Source organism: Delphinapterus leucas, chromosome 8 (genome assembly GCF_059928025.1).
Source record: "Delphinapterus leucas isolate spDelLeu-1000000601 "Yukka" chromosome 8, BTC_Dleu_Yukka2, whole genome shotgun sequence".
Classification (NCBI taxonomy): Eukaryota; Metazoa; Chordata; class Mammalia; order Artiodactyla; family Monodontidae; genus Delphinapterus; species Delphinapterus leucas.
In genome coordinates this window covers 6,938,302-6,955,865 of record NC_143136.1, presented here as the reverse complement: position 1 = coordinate 6,955,865, position 17,564 = coordinate 6,938,302, and the positions used below count along the sequence as shown (strand labels likewise).

The 17,564-nt window shown below is 39.1% G+C and overlaps 1 protein-coding gene across 10 annotated transcripts in view; it reads right to left on the bottom strand.

Moving 5' to 3' along the window:
* USP40 (ubiquitin specific peptidase 40) overlaps window positions 1-17,564 on the bottom strand; it is a 92,321-nt gene that overhangs the window by 7,139 nt on the left and 67,618 nt on the right. For all 10 annotated transcript variants that reach the window (XM_022567997.3, XM_089916192.1, XM_089916193.1 and 7 more), the window contains 7 exons: window positions 16,760-16,796; window positions 14,861-14,925; window positions 11,741-11,815; window positions 8,509-8,635; window positions 6,417-6,511; window positions 4,995-5,113; window positions 250-315 (listed from right to left, as the gene is read on the bottom strand). In XM_022567997.3, the coding sequence (XP_022423705.1) occupies window positions 250-315; window positions 4,995-5,113; window positions 6,417-6,511; window positions 8,509-8,635; window positions 11,741-11,815; window positions 14,861-14,925; window positions 16,760-16,796 (584 nt within the window). The remainder of the gene's footprint in view (window positions 1-249; window positions 316-4,994; window positions 5,114-6,416; window positions 6,512-8,508; window positions 8,636-11,740; window positions 11,816-14,860; window positions 14,926-16,759; window positions 16,797-17,564) is intronic.

The following is a 17,564-nucleotide window of genomic DNA, read 5'->3' as shown; positions in this document are numbered from 1 at the left end:
TCAAGATCATTATGGGTTCAACATGCACTGGGACTTACTGAAAAATTCTGTTTTTATGGAAAAGTGAGTTCTAAGATCTAGACACCAGACATACAAACACATTTCTAGAACACAATCTGTTTTAAGTTGCCAGACTCCTTAGAAGCAGTGAAAAAAACACTTAAAAAATTTAACACCTTAATCAATAGTAAAACTATCCATTGGGATCAGACAAGTGTGTAATTTTGTATGTGTAGTAGGACGTCTTACCCCAAGTTTTCTTCTTTCTGAAGGGGCTCTAAGCAGATCTCAGTTCTCTGTCCCAATTTATATTCCCTGATAACAAATGAAACAAAATAATATTGAATGACATATCACTTAATTTTTTCAAAGTTTTTTTCTTAACCAATTTCAAATATTCTTAAGTGAAATATTATACCATATAAGAACACTCAAAATTTAAGAGACTACCATGAACAATTATACACCAAAAAATTGGACAATGCAGAAGAAATGGATAAATTCCTAGAAACATACAACCTACCAAGACTGAATCACAAAGAAACAGAAATTCTGAACAGACTAATTATGAGTAAGAAGATTGAATCGGGGGCTTCCCTGGTGGCACAGTTGTTAATCCACCTGCCAATGCGGGGGGCACGGGTTCAAGCCCTGGTCCGGGAAGATCCCACATGCTGCGGAGCAACTAAGCCCGTGAGCCACAACTACTGAGCCTGCGCTCTAGAGACTGCAAGCCACAATTACTGAGCCCACGTGCTGCAACTGCTGAAGGCTGCACACCTAGAGCCTGTGCTCTGCAACGAGAAGCCACGGCAATGAGAAGCCCGCACGCTGCAACGAAGAGTAGCCCCCACTCGCCGCAACTAGAGAAAGCCTGCGCGCAGCAACAAAGACCCAACGCGACCAAAAATAAATAAAATAAATTTATTAAGGAAAAAAAAAGATTGAATCAGTAATCAAAAACCTCCTAACAAAAAAAAAGTTGAGGACCAGATGGCTTTACTGATGTATTCTACCAAAAGCAGAAATAATACCAATCCTTCCCAAACTCTTCCAAAAAAAAAAAAAAAAACAGAACAGGAGGGAACACTTCCAAACTCATTTTATGAGGCCAGCATTACCTTGATATCAAAACCAGACAAGGACATTAAAAGAAAAGAAAATTAAAGGCCAATATCCTTGATGAACATAAATGCAAAAATCCTCAAAGAAATAATTAGCAAACCAAATTCAACAGTACATTAAAAGGATCATACACCATGATCAAGTGGGATTTCTGCAAGGGATGCAAAGATGGTTGAACATTCGCAAATCAATTGGTGTGATACAACCACGTTAACAGAATGAAGGAAGAAAATCATATGATCGTCTCAACAGATGCAGAAAAAGCATTTGACATTCTTTCATGTTAAAAATTCTCAACAAACTGGATATAGAGGGAATGTACCTCAATGCAATAAAGGCCATATATGAAAAGCCCATGGCTAGTATCATACTCAATGGTGAAAAGCTGAAAACTTTTCCTCTGAGATCAGGAATAAGACAAGGATGCCCACTCTTGCCACTCATATGCAACACACTGGTGGAAGTACTAGCCAGAGCAATTAGACAAGAAAAAAAATAAATAAAAGGCATCCAGACTGGAAAGGATGAAGTAAAGTTGTCTCCATCTGCAGATTACATGATGATATTTATAGAAAACTCTAAAGACTCCACCAAAAATATGTTAAAACTAATAAATGAATTCAGTAAAGTTGTGGGATAGAAAATCAATACATAAATATCAGCTGCATTTTATATACCAACAGTAAATTATCAGAAAGAGAAATTAAGAAAACAATCCCATTCCCAACAGCATCAAAAAGAATAAAGTACTTCGGAATAAATTTAACCAAGGAGGTAAAAGGTTTTCTTATACTGAAAACTATAAGACACTGATGAAAGAAACTGAAGATTCAAATAAATGGAAAGCTATTCCATCGTCATGGATTGGGAGAACATTGTTAAAATGTCCATACTACCCAAAACAATCTACAAATTCAGTGCAATCCTTATAAAAATATCAAAAGCATTTTTCAATTAGAAACAGAAAAAACAGTTCTAAAATTGGTACAGACCCACAAAAGACCCTGAATAGCCAAAGCAATCTTTTCTTAAGAAAGAAGAACAGGGCTTCCCTCGTGGCGCAGTGGTTAAGAATCCGCCTGCCCATGGACATATATACACTACCAAACGTTAAGGTAGATAGCTAGTGGGAAGCAGCCGCATAGCACAGGGAGATCAGCTTGGTGCTTTGTGACTGCCTGGAGGGGTGGGATAGGGAGGGTGGGAGGGAGGGAGACGCAAGAGGGAAGAGATACAGGAACATATGTATATGTATAACTGATTCACTTTGTTATAAAGCAGAAACTAACACACCACTGTGAAGCAATTATACTCCAATAAAGATGTAAAAAAAAAAAAGAGCAATATCTTCCAAGGTCTACAAAAAAATTCTTTGAGGGCTTCCCTGGTGGCACAGTGGTTGAGAGTCCGCCTGCCGATGCAGGGGACACGGGTTCGTGCCCCGGTCTGGGAAGATCCCACGTGCCGCGGAGCAACTAAGCCCGTGCGCTGCAACTACTGAGCCTGTGCTCTATAGCCCATGAGTCACAACTACTGAAGCCTGCGCACCTAGAGCCTGTGCTCTGCAACAAGAGAAGCCACCACAATGAAAATCCCTCGCACCGCAACGAAGAGTAGCCCCTGCTCGCCGCAACTAGAGAAAGCCCGCGTGAAGCAACAGACCCAACTCAGCCAAAATATAAATAAAAATAAATTAAAACAAAAAAAAAGAAGAAGAAAGCTGATGGCATCATGCTCCCTCATTTCAAACTATACTATAAAGCTATAGTAATCAAAATGGTATAGGTACCGGCATAAACACAGACATATACATCAGTGGAACCCAAAAGAGGGACTTCCCTGGTGGTCCAGTGGTTAAGAGTCCTCACTCACTTCCACTGCAGGGGGCATGGATTCGATCCCTGGTCAGGGAACTAACATCCCACATGCCACACAGCATGGCCAAAGGAAAAAAAAAAAAGAACACAATGGAGAGCCCAGAAATAAACGCATGCATATATCATCAATTAATTTATGACACAGGAGCCAAGAACACACAATGGGGAAAAGAGTCTCTTCAATAAGTGGTGCTGGGGGGAACTGGACAGTCTCATGCAAAGGAACGAAACTACACCCCTATCTTACACCTTATGCAAAAATCAACTTAAAATAGATTAAAAGATTTGAACGTGAAGACCTGAAATTGTAAAACTCCTAGAAGAAGACAGAGGAGTAAGCTCCTTGACATCAGCCTTGGCAATGATTTTCTGGATTTGACACCAAAAGCAAAAGCAATAAAAGCAAAAATAAACAAGTGGGACTACATCAAAATAAAAAGCTTCTGCACAGCAAAAGAAGCCATCAACAAAATGAAAAGGCAACCTATGAAGCAGCAGAAAGTATTTGCAAATCTAAGGGGTTAATATTCAAAGTATATAGAGGGCTTCCCTGGTGGCGCAGTGGTTGAGAGTCCGCCTGCCGATGCAGGGGACACGGGTTCGTGCCCCGGACCGGGAAGATCCCACATGCCACGGAGCGGCTGGGCCCGTGAGCCATGGCCGCTGAGCCTGCGCGTCCGGAGCCTGTGCTCCGCAGCGGGAGAGGCCACGACAGTGAGAGGCCCGCGTACCACAAAAAAAAAAACAACAAAAAACAAAGTACATAGAGAACTCACACAACTCAATAGCAAAAAGCAAACAATCTGATTTAAAAATGGCAGAGGGCGTGAACAGACTTTTTTTTTAAAGAAGACATACTAATGGCCAACAGGTACATGAAAAGGTACTCAACATCATTAATCATCAGGGAGATGCAAATCGAAACCACAATGAGGTATCATCTCACACCTGTTAGAATGCTTATCATCAAAAAGACAAGAGATAGCAAGTGTTTTTGAGGATGTGGAGGAAAGGGAGCCCTTGTTCAATGCTGGTGGGAATGTAAATTGGTTCAGCCACTATGGAAAAACAGTATGGAGGTTACTCAAAAAATTAAAAATAGAACTACCATATGATCCATCAATCGCACTTCTGGGTACCTCACCAAAGGAAATGAAAACAGGATCTCAAAGAGATTATCTGCACTCCCATGTTCATCGCAGCATTATGCTCAGTAGGCAAGATATGGAAAAACCTAGTGTCTGTTAACCAATGAATGGATAAAGATGTGGTGTATGTATGTATGTGTCCACACACTCATACACACACAAAGGAATATCATTCAGTCATAAGAAAGAAGGACATCCTATTGTTTGAGACAACATGGATGGACACTGAGGGCATTATGCTAAGTGAGATAAGACAACTGCTGTATGATATCACTTATATGTGGAATCTAAAAAAGCTGAACTAATAGAAACAGGGACTAGGATGGTGGTTACCAGGGACTGGGACTGGCTGAAAAGGGGAGATGTTGGTCAAAGGGTACATACTTCCAGTTATAAACTATAATCAACATGCTGTACATGACATCCCCAGAACATATTCATCTTATAACACTGAATTATATACTTGAAAGTTGCTAATAAGAAAGTAGATCTTAAATGTTCTCACAAAAAGGAAATGGCGATTATATGATGTGATGGAGGTTGTTCGCTAATGTTATGGTGGTAATCATTCTGCATTATACGTCTGTCAAATCAATAGGTTGTACACCTTAAATTTATACAGTGTTATATGGCAATTATATCTCAATAAAGCTGGGGGGAAAAAACAATCAAAATTTTGTTCACAGTCTCTGGACCATAGTAAAAACAGATGAAACTACATTTATACTTAATAAGAGAAACTGAAGTTGTCTCAGAGTTTAATTTATGATAAAAAGTGTCATCGACATGACAAATGTGGAATGACCTAGAACGGGCTGTTGTGGAGCGTTCACTGAGAACCTACCTGAGCCGCTGACAGTGGACTCGTAAGAGCCTGCCGGGGCGCCTACTTTCCACCGTCCAGGCTCTAAGGAAGGCAGGCGATGGGATGGAAAACTCCGAGAAGGAGGGCAAGGTCATGGCCTAGAAAAGAAACAGACATTGGAGAAAGCACTCTTAAAAACAGACTGCTTTAGGAAAAAAATGAAGCGCTACACCATGACATTTAAGGGAAAGAGTATCTTAGGTAATGATAATATCTACCCAAAAAATCCACAGAAGTATCGTTTAAATGAAATTAACCCTGAGTAATTTCTGTATTCCTCTCTACTGAAATCAGCCTGAGAGATTTTTCTGTTTCTAAATCTGAGCCAAAAGCTCCTTTTCAATGATTATGTTTTAGAAAATGAAACTTTAAAATTACTTTCTATATGACTATATAACTCAAGAGTAGAGGCCTAATAAAAGCAAGGACTCATCTTCAACTTCCATCTGTGCTCATATAATTCAACAAAGTTTGCTCTGCCATGGAAATAACTTCTGATTTTGAAATATTTCAGAATCTCTGGATCCAAATCCTAGGCCCAAACCGCTGGACTAATTCTGTAGAGGTGGATAACTATTTATATACTTAGGCTGTAGTATATAAAATGGCCAATATTCATCCGTTTTAAATCTAGAAACATCAATTTTGTATCTTTTAATCTAATATAAGAAAAAAAGTCTCTTTCTACTTGTTCTTATTAGAATAAGACCATTTGTTTTTTTGCGGAAGGTATTTCAGATATTGAGGACACACAGAAGTCAATCAATGACTGATATTCACCTTACACGCACCTACACTGTTTCCTTTAAGAGTAAGAAGGGATGTTCATTTTAATCCAATGAGAATAAGATGCTTCTTAAGCATTGTGTGTTGTATTCAATCCGGCCTTTCCATTTGGACAGAACACTGTGTCTGTGAGTATTAATGTCCAGGAAAACAATACAGTATCTAGTTTAACATAAAGCTGATATTCTGACCTCCTGGGCAACTGACCACACAGCTTTTACTAACAACATTTAACACATGAATCACAATGACACAAAAACAATGTAAATAAAGGAGTAAAGTGAATGCTTTACAAATGTTCCAACAAATGTTTCCCTAAAAAATCAAAATGAACATAAGCTGCAAGTCACTGAGGAGATTTCAAATGAAAGCACAGCATGCCTGTCAGAGAGGGGATAAATGAAAGCCACAGGCAACTGGTAGAAGCAAACCCAAGGAGCTGTCTGAGCAATATGTGTGTGGCCTGTTGGGTACTCACCACTGAACATGGCATATAACACATGCCCTATCAGAACAGACTGTAATTGAGGGAAGAGGAAATAGAAGAATATATTAATATCTCACTGGAAGCAGCCAGATCACCAGTAAGGTACGCGCTGCAGGAGGAAGGCTGACCTGAGACTTCAGCTCCACCAACGTAGCATCTTCTGAGATTTCAACGTCTCCCAAGTAGCGGAGGGAAACTTCTGCATGCGCGTCACTGGGAGCATCTACAAAGGACAGAGCAAGATGTTTGACAGGAGCTTTAGACGTACTTAGCTCTTATTTCTGAAATACAGGCCACGTTTTGATACTGCAAACGGGTTTAGTACAATTCCATCCAAGCAACTCAGAATCTGAATTCCTCGGGTCAGCCCCTCAGGACTTCACGGGGAGGAAGCAGGGCCCAGTAGATGGGCAGCCAGGGAGCATGCTGTGGGCACAGCACCAGGTCTTCTCACTAGAATGGCTTTGAGGAATTTTACACTTGGGCTGTCTACCTGGAATGCTCTTTCCCACACCCTCTCCTTCCTCAAAGAGGACTCTGCTGGTTGGATACTCTGCCCTGCTCTCATCTTTTATTTAACCTGTTTCTCTCTCATAACACTTGTCCCAACTTGTTACCCTTTTGTCTGTCTGTTTTCTTATGTGTGTGTATACATGTGTTTTTTTACATATACATATACATATATATATATATTTTTTAACCTAATCTGTCTCCCCTACAGAATATGATTTTCAAGAGAGAACAGGTCATCTACCTTGTTTGTCTCTCCAGTGCCAGGAATGGTGGGTGCCACACAATAAATGTCCAATAAATGTTTACTGACTGAAAGAATTCTTGACAATAAGAAGGCCTTTCTACATTAGTTTTAAAAAGGGGAAAACAAAATGCTCTCATATAAAACTCTGGATATAAAAGTTGATAACTAAATTCGAAATCAGTAATTTGACTCATTTTTGCTTTAGTTAAATGTCTTTGCTTACTGCTGGGCACACTGCTAATACATAATAGGAAATTAATTATAAGTAAATTAAGTAAAAAAGCTCTCCTCATGAGTGGTCCTTCTTGTGTCTAAGGATGCTGTAAGCTGGTACTACCTGAAAGACACTTTTAGGAAATTCTCAGAAATAAAAATATTTGCCATATGTTGTGATACAGAAGGACTACCAAAAAAATGAACTGTTTTCTTTACTTTCATGGAGAAACACACTGCTTTTTAAGTTGTAACTATTATTCTATCACAAAATCAGTTTTAGAATTGTTTAACATGTCTAATATAACTCAAACAAAAAATAACTTAATGCCAATTTCATAGCTAGTTCAACATGAAGTATTTTATTGCTCTATACATATAATCCTAACTTCAAAAAGTAAGGAGATCATTTATGTTAGTTTCAGTACTGAATTTTGAAAGATAAAAAGAAATGTAAGTATATAATACTTCAAGGCATTAAAAAAGCTAAATAATTAAGCATGATAAAAGGAAAAAAATATAAAAACTTGGTCCTACTAAAAATATATTCTCTTTATCTATAGTTACAAAGGAGATTAACTTGTGTCTTCTTATAATGAAGTGGAAACCCACTTTTTACAATGGCAATTCAAACTCCCTGCCTTTGCTCATCATGACGTGTGTGCTGAATTCTGCCTGTGGAGAAGAAACTTAGACAGAGTGAAACAATATGTTTATACCCTGTCTGTGAGTCTTCTCAGAAGTCAGTGAGCTGGAACGCCCTTGAAGGAGCTCCTGGGTGGCGGCAGCAGAAAGAACAGGAGCTGCGTGGGGTCCGGACTCCAACCCTGCCTCTCTGCCCCTTGGGGCTGCAGTGAAGACACTGGAAGTGACTAAAGCGTCAATGTCTTAGGCTGTTACAATAACTGGGGCCACTATTCCTACTGCCATGAGGCGCTTTGAGAGGTGATATTATATAACAATTCCTTGAAAAAAATGTAATATATTGCTATAATAATAATGATAATAAAAATAACAGATGGCAAATGAAAGGTAAAGCCAAAAGAAAAAAAAAAGATGGTCTTTTATAGAGGTTACAAACCACTGTATAAAAATAGGATGGTATTATTATTATACTATGAATTATGGAATAGATTTTGATTTTCAACCTTATATTTTAAAAGTACTTATTTCAGTTGCCTCTCAGCAGAAGCAATCATTTTACTTTTCTTTATGACACACTGGCTGCTGTAATTCTGTTGTGTTCTCACCTTGGATGGAATTAGCTCTCCAGACCCCGCCTTGAGAAAAGGTACAGTTTGTCTGGTCCTGATGACTCTTCCAGTGATGCAAGGGACCCCGTGGCTGGTACCACCAGATGGGCACCTTCAGGAAACCCTGAGGAATGGAGATTTCCAACTGTTGTGATGCACACAGATTAAGTCAACTTCTACTTCCACAGAAAGAAACTTTTTTTTTTGGCCATGCCAAGCATCTTGTGGGATCTTAGTTCCCTGACCAGGGATAGAACCTGTGCCCTCGGCAGTGAAAGCAAGGAGTCCTAACCACTGGACCACCAGAGAATTCCCAGAAAGAAACATCTTGATATAGAATATGTTCCTGAATTTATTTTTCCTTAAGATGTATGTATTAACTGTCATGTATTATACTTGCTTACTGCTTTTACAATCAAAGTTTAAAGTCATAAAAATCAGTCTTTAGGATGACTGGGACCAATGTTCTATATCTTCTTTTTTTTAATTTCGTTGCACTGGGTCTTAGTTTTGGCTCGTTGACTCCTTAGTTGTGGCTCCACGGCTCCTTAGTTGTGGCATGCAAACTCTTAGCTGCAGCATGCATGTGGGATCTAGTTCCCTGACCAGGGATCAAACCCGGGCCCCCTGCACTGGGAGCGTGGAGTCTTATCCACTGTGCCACCAGGGAAGTCCCTGTTCTATATCTTAGTAGCTACAGTAAGTGAAAAGTATAAACAAACAAAACATTTGACAGAACAAACTATATAAATGTTTTCAGGCATTGTAAGAGCACCATAGCACAATGCACCAGTTCCATGAAGTTTTTTGTTTTTTTTTTTTTTTTTTTTTTTTTTTTTTGCGGTACGCGGGCCTCTCACTGCTGTGGCCTCTCCCGTTGCGGAGCAAAGGCTCCGGACGCGCAGGCTCAGCGGCCATGGCCCACGGGCCCAGCAGCTCCGCGGCATGTGGGATCTTCCCAGACCGGGGCACGAACCCACGTCCCTTGCATCGGCAGGCGGACTCTCAACCACTTCGCCACCAGGGAAGCCCCATGAAGTTTTTATTTATAAAAGTTTCTAAAGGAACTTTATAGAGATCCAACAACCTATTGATCTAAGGTGCATTCCTATATAGCAACTACATGAAATAAACTCAACTCCTTAAACACATTCTGTAATTTCAGTTTTACTAATTTAACTGGTTCTTCCCCACCCCTTTTTTGAGTGGGTAAAGAACTTGAATAGATTTACTCAATGAAAGATCTGTTGCTACTACAGTGCGCAATTTCCAACAACAGAAGATGAGAATGTGAAAAAAAAACATGTAAAGTATTTTAAATATGTATTTCAAGAAATGCATATTAAAATGAGAATATTTTTCTGTTTATCAAATTGGTGAAGATTAATACTCAACTTCCATGCAGTAAATAAATAAATGTAAATCAGAGCAAAAAACTCCATTTTTTTTCACCTGTCAAAAACCAGGAAGTCTAATAATATTCTACGTTGGTGAAACTGTAGTAACCCTGAACTCCTGTATATTGGTTCCAGGAGCAGAAACTGCTGCGAAGTTTCTGGATGGTAATTTGGTGCTGTCAAAATTTTAAATGCCCAAGCCCTCTGACCCAGCCATTCCATGGTTAGGGTTTTACCTTCTGATATACTAGCCCATGCATACAAAGACATTCACTGTAAATTGTTTATGGTAGCAAAAACCATGAAACAACCTCAAGGTCCCTCTTCAGAAGACTGGTTATATTACGGTAGGCCATAACTTTTGACAAAGCGATTTCAATTCTAGGAATATCCTGTAGATACATATGTGCAAAATGGCAAATAAATGATATTTTTGGCAGTGTTATTTGTATCAACAAAAGACTGGATACAACCTAAATATTCTTTGAAAAGAGATTGGTTAAAAAATAAATCACGGTACCTCCATATACATCCAATAGAACGAGATAACTTCATGAGTACTGATGTGGCATGTATATGGGGGTAATGAGAAAAGCTAGGTGCAGAATAGGGTGTCAAGCTTATAATCATTTGTGTAAATAAAAATATGTATATACATATGAATGTGTACATATGTATATACACATACATACGTGTGTGTGTGTGCATTAAATTTAATAAGCACGTGCCTCTGGAAGGATACAGAGGAAGCTGGCTGCCTGTGGAGGGAGGACCCCAAGTGGCCGGGGGACAGGAGGGATGGGGGATACTCTTCCTGGCCCAGCTTTTTATACACTTTGAATTTTGTATCATGAATATTATCAATTCAAAAATTAACTTTAAAGAGCACAGTATAAAATACAACAGAATTCTATGAAGTCATGAAAAAGAATAAGGTAGGTCTGTATGTGCTGACGTGAGATCCTCAAGATATATTAAATGAATAAAAACAAACAAAAAACGAAAGGTATAAAACAGTGCATAGAATATGACCCCCTTTATGTAAACTTTGAAAAGGATACACACATATTTACATTCAGCATACAAACAGGCATAATTTTTTTCTTGGAAGGATACACAAGGAAAAGTAAGTTTACTGTGGCTCTTTCTGGAGAGAAAGATATGGGAGAAACTTGTTTATCACTTTACAGGCTTCTACGCTGTCTGAGTTTTCTAATCATAAGCAAATGATTATCTGAATGCTGGAATTCTGGGTCATTTTCATCTTTACATGTGTCCACATTAAAACAAAAACAAACTAATAAGTAATGGCTTTTCCAAGCGGTAACACACAGTGTCTATGGAAGAGCAGTGGTGTGAGCCCTCTCACAGACACACATTAGGACTGTAAACTTGGTACGACTCTTTGGGAAAACAATTTGGCTTGTTAATTCCATCTTTAGAATTGTCTTAAGAAGGATTTATATTTATTACTACTTATAAGAACAAAAAATTTTAAACAAGCTAAAATCCAAACAACAGGGATATAGGTGAATAAAACTGTGGTAAGTCATATATTGGATATAATGATTGTTTCTGGATTTTATGGTCAGGTTAAAAAGTAAAATATAAAAAGTAGGAAATAAAATTGTACATACGATTTGACTTTATAGGAAGAAAATATATAAAGATGTAAAATATGGTAGCTGTCTGATTGGTAGGATTTTGGGTAAGTACTCTATTCTCTTTATGATTGTATTTCCCCAGTTTCACACAATGAGAACATATCATCCTTGCAATCATAAAACAGTAACTGTTATTTACAAAATGTCTATTCAGGAGCAAAATCTTACCAGAGGAGGAAGTTTTCCTTCAATTAAAAGCAAAGTGTCTCCAGAAGAGAGCATAAGCTCTTTCAGTGCTGCATCCTGGGAATACAGAAAGTGAATATCTTTTTTGTCACTTATGACTTCTGAAAGGAAGAAAGAGACCATTCGATCTTTTTAAAAAAACCCTATGCCTCTATTACCCTTTCAAGAAATAAGTAAATGAATAACGAAGCAGATACTGAAGAGATAGAAATAAGCTAAAACCATAAAAAAGTATATCATTATGTATTAAAACTGTATAATTATGAACTGTAAAAGATTAAAGGAAGGGAGATGGATGAGGTAAGAAATGACAGATTAATCTACAGAAGATAAAATTTTAGTTAAGCCCAAAAGATGGGCTGGATTTGGGAAAGCCAGAGGAAACAAGAAGGAATTTCTCAGGGAAAGAAGAACACGGCGAAGTCCAGGTTAAGTCAAGAGTCAGTATGACTTGTGCTGGGGAAGAGCTAAGAGACCAGCTTAACTAGAATGGGAGGTATCTGCTGGAGAGTAACGGAAAGAAAACTGGGTTGGAGAGGTGGTCACAGGTCAAAGGGATGCGGAACAGAAAAAAAAGAGTTTTCAGTTGCTTTAAAAAAGCCACTCAAGATTTCTGCGAAGGGGGTTTTTAAAGATCTAAGCTGCCACACTTGTGACGTACTGAAGTGGGGAGCACATGGGCTCAGGGAAGCCATTTGTAGTAAATTAGGTAAGAGGCAAAAAACCACAAAAAAACAGGGCTTGAACCAGGAGGCCGGCAGTGGGAATGGTCAAGAAGGAGTGGAAAAACTGATTGAAGGCTGAGACCAAATATGACGGATGTAAGGTAAGTAGCGTAAGCCACGTTTCAGGCGGAAAAGGATCAGGATGGGAAAGACAAGAAGCAAATCTGGGAAGCGGAGCTAGTTCTGAGGGTAATGAGTTTGCTTTTAGATGAACTGTTTGATACTGATTTGGGAATGAGTAAGAGGAGAAAATAAGGAAACCATTTGACTAGATGTACTCTTTTGACATCCAAACTGTATGTCCTGAAGATTCTTTGAGGTTCACTTTTTACTCCAGGCAGTCAAATTCCTGGCCAGGACCCAAGAGGAGCCTCTCTGTATTGTCCCTGACTGTTACACAGCAAGGACTGTTTCCCGGAAGGCCCTGCTTTAGATCAACCTCTGTTGATGTTCAATGCCAGTGTCTCACTGAACAGAAAGCAGGCGGATAAAGACTGGGGGAAAGGGGAGTGAGCACAATTGTGTAAGCTTTCTCACAAAGCTTTATTCTGGCTGTACTTCTAAGGCCATGGATTTGGACTGTGAGGTTTGATGCTACTTGGAGCAACAATAAGATGATTAACCAACATGAAAAGATGCTCACATCACTAATTATCAGAGAAATGCAAATCAAAACTGCAGTGAGGTATCACCTCACACCAGTCAGAATGGCCATCATCAAGAAGTCTGTAAGTAATAAATACCAGAGGGACTTCCCTGGTGGCACTGTGGTTAAGAATCTGCCTGCCAATGCAGGGGACACAGGTTCAATCCCTGGCCCGGGAAGATCCCACATGCCGCGGAGCAAATAAGCCCATGCGCCACAACTACTGAGCCTGCGCTCTAGAGCCCGTGAGCCACAACTACTGAGCCTGAGTGCCACAACTACTGAAGCCCACGTGCCTCGAGCCTGTGCTCTGCAACAAGAGAAGCCACTCTAATGAGAAGCCTGCACACTACAATGAAGAGCAGCCCCCGCTCGCCGCAACTAGAGAAAGCCTGCGCATCAATAAAGACCCAGTGCAGCCAAAAATAAATAAATAAATGTATTAAAAAAATAATAAATAATAAATGCTGGAGAGGGTGTAGAGAAAAGGGAACCCTCTTGCACTGTTGGTGGGAATGTAGATTGGTGCAGCCACTATGGAGAACACTATGGAGGTTCCTTAAAAAACTAAAAATAGAGCTACCATATGATCCAGTGGTCCCACTCCTGGGCATATATCTGGAGAAAACGCTAATTTGAAAACATACATACACCACAATGTTCACAGTGGCACGATATACAACAGCCAAGACATGGAAACAACCTCAATGTCCACTGACAGATGAATAGATAAAGAAGATGTGGTACATATATACAGTGGAATATTACTCAACCATTTAAAAAAAAGAAATAATGCCATTTGCAGTAACACAGATGGACCTAGAGATTGTCATACTAAGTGAAGTAAGTCAAAGAAAGACAAATATCATATATCACTTACATGTGGAATCTAAAAAAATGATACAAATGAACTTATTTACAAAACAGAAACAGACTCACAGACATAGAAACAAACTTATGGTTACCAAAGGGGAAAGGGGGGGAGGGATAAATTAGGAGTTTGGGATTAACATATACACACCACTATATATAAAAGAGATAACCAATAAGGACCTACTGTACAGCACAGGAAACTATACTCAATATCTTATAATAATCTATAATGGAAAAGAATCTAAAATAGAATATATACATTTAACTGAATCTCTGTGCTGTACACCTGAAACTAACACAACACTGTAAATCAACTACACTTCAATAAAAATTTTTAAAAATAAGATTAACCAGATTCCAAACACCCTGTGATAACACTGCTCCTAAGTCTACCCTAAGAGTCTGGGCCGGATTTAGAGATGCAGTTTGAATCAGAGCCTAAGTGACTGGTTGGTAACATGAATTCTGCCATCATTAACTTACAGAGAAACTCTCAGATTAAAATATTCAGGTTTCAAAATTCAGAGTGTATCTTCAAATTCTTTCACTGGTACAAATGTCTTTTGTTCTCTGTAGTTCTCTGCCTGTTAATGAAGAACTACTACTAGAGACATATTCTCTTATCAAAAGAGGACTCAATACAGATGTTAGATATGTTCCCACTTAGCTGAAACTTTCCCTCTGACTCTGTGAAAAAACTGCAGTAAGGAAAAAGTAGACCCACATATGGATTTGTATATCCTAAAAAAAAAGTAAAGCTTTCTCTAGAATTTATTCACATGAGTAGGGTGGTGTCCTTATGAAAATACAAAATAAACACAATCACTTTACAAATGAAATGTACAGAAATAATCTTACTTCTTCACATAAAGCCTCCCCAGCTTCATAGCACCAATCCATTTTTCGTAAATGCCATGCGTCTCCTATGAAGGAATCAAAATCAGATGAAAAAGAATTCAGAATAATATGTTTTAAGAGTTTGTCAGGAATGACCCTTCTGGATAAATGAATATCAAATGGGATATGATCTAATAAGTATTAACTAATTTTTTTTTGCGGTACACGGGCCTCTCACTGCTGTGGTCTCTCCTGTTGCGGAGCACAGGCTCCAGACGTGCAGGCTCAGCGGCCATGGCTCACGGGCCTAGCCGCTCCGCAGCATGTGGGATCTTCCCGGACTGGGGCACGAACCCGCGTCCCCTGCATCGGCAGGCGGACTCTCAACCACTGTGCCACCAGGGAAGCCCAGTATTAACTAATTTTTAAAGTAAATTATCTCTTCCAGGGCCTGAAAAAAATTAAGTCATTGCCCCAACTTGGTTAATTTTCTCTCTATTCCACCAAGAACTGTATACTTGCAAATAAAAATAAGACTTGGTACTAGTATGCAACATCTACTCACACCTTTATTATTTACAAGTACACAAGCGCATCCACATCACACGTTAAGCATAGACAGGTGTACATACATAAGCAGAGAATCCCTCCTAAAATCATGAAATTGAGTTTTATTTCACTGTCTTGGACGAAAATACACGCTAACATCGCTCAGCAACTGATAACATGTACAGCAAACCTGTCCTATCTGGTCAGCAGCGATCTAACGGAAGCATGTCCTTTTGGCACAGTGCTTCAATGTAGTTGGTACAAATGAACATTTATGAAGGTTAATCAGATTTCAGTTTTTCAGCATGCTTGCTACACACTCACGACATGGGGAGAGAACTTTTTTAGGGGAGAGGGAACCGAGCAAAAGTTGAAAATCCTGATGGTTAAAAAACTAGCAATGTTTTATAACAGTCAACTCCCCCCACCCACCGAAAGAAGCTACAGACGAGCGAAGATACACAGACCTCACATTTATCCTGCACAGGCCACAGGTTTTGAATCCCAATACTGTTCTTTGTAGACCCTCTTTTGTCATCGGTTCTAGTTTTAAATGCAGTAAGATTTATATCGATATTTAACTTAATCTAAGTTTGTTTAAAAAAAGAAAGTAAGTTAAGAGTGAACACTATTACTTCATAGCAGAGCATGGTAGAAAGAAATCAGAGTTCTGAAATCAGAGCCACTTAGCTACTTGCTCTGTAACACTGGGTAAGCCGTTAAACCATTTTCAGCATCTGTAAAGTGGGAACGGGGGATGATCCCTGCATGGGAGGACTACTGTCAAGATGACCTGAGGCATCGCACAGAAACTCCTAGAAGTTGAGCAAGTGAACGTCCCTGCCAGATAACGGAGCCCCATGCTTCCACTCTGGTGGAGAGGATGGCAAGCGCTCACTCTAATGAAAGCAGTGTGGTGCCTCCTCAAGCTTGCTCCGTGGGTCCAGCTGGGTAGCCACTTCAGGACACCCTGGGTTTACTTTTTTCATTCATATTACATTCCCTAATCTATACACAGAAATACTGGCCTGAAACACAATGCATTGAAATTCTGAATCCATGAGGTTAAAAAAAGAAATTCAGCAAAAGATCTGGGAAATTCCAGAGGGTCTGTATCTTAACTGTATCTCTTTTGTACCTTTGTTGTTCCCTATCTAGGCTCTCTTTCCTTAGAATTAGGCTAACCTCCAACTAGTTTTCTTTTAGCCTGCAAAAAAGAAACAGGAGAATTATGTACGTATAGAAATGTAAAGCATAACTGACAACCCCGGAGAAAAAGAAAGTTTGAAAAGTTTTCATTAGGCTTATAGAAAATTTATTATAAGTAAAGGATGTGGATAAACTTATGTATCATCATGGTCTGTAACTTACCTGATAGGCCAGATTTCTCCAGCATTACCTTTAAACACTGTAAGAAAACAAAACTATGTTCATTAGTTGTTCTACATCTGAGTTACAGTATTGTGAGAAACACCCTTTTTTGACCCTGGGCCTATCTGAGTCTGATTATATTTAGTAATTCTCAAATAGATAAAGATACACACGATGCAGTGATTAAGTAAGCGCTTCTTAAGGGCTAGGTGGCGCCAACTCAGCAGGGAGAACCAGTTTCCAGTGTTCGCAACCAGGTCTATCTAAAAGTTCATCCACTTCCAGGACTGCGGTATGATTCCCTTCTTATGAGGACTAACAGTGTATTTTTGACCAGATATGATTAATTAGGCTGATTTCACAGAACTCTGACTCCTAGAGGAGATTAGCTTTTATTTATCATCTAAGAAACAACTGGTCGCACATCAACTCATGAGGGAAGAATGATGCATACTGTGAGCTCATGGCACAGTTCAGTAAACGAGACACGATTAACAGACGTTTAAACAAAACAAAAATAGGCACAAAAAACTCCCAACTTCTTGAGGGGAAAAACATTCTTAAATAACTTTAGGGCAAAGGAGTATGTAAAATTTCATTTATACTATAATAGAGCAGAAGGGAGTAGTACAAAGGATGATCACTGCTGCCCTGCTTGGATCAGGAGAAAAATGGCCAACAATCCAGACATCCCTGGATTAACAGGGGAACATTTAAATAAACTATGAGAGGTCTTAAAACAATTAAAAGGATAAAAGAGATTTATATTTACTGGTCTTAAAAGATCTTTAAAATATTTTAGTGA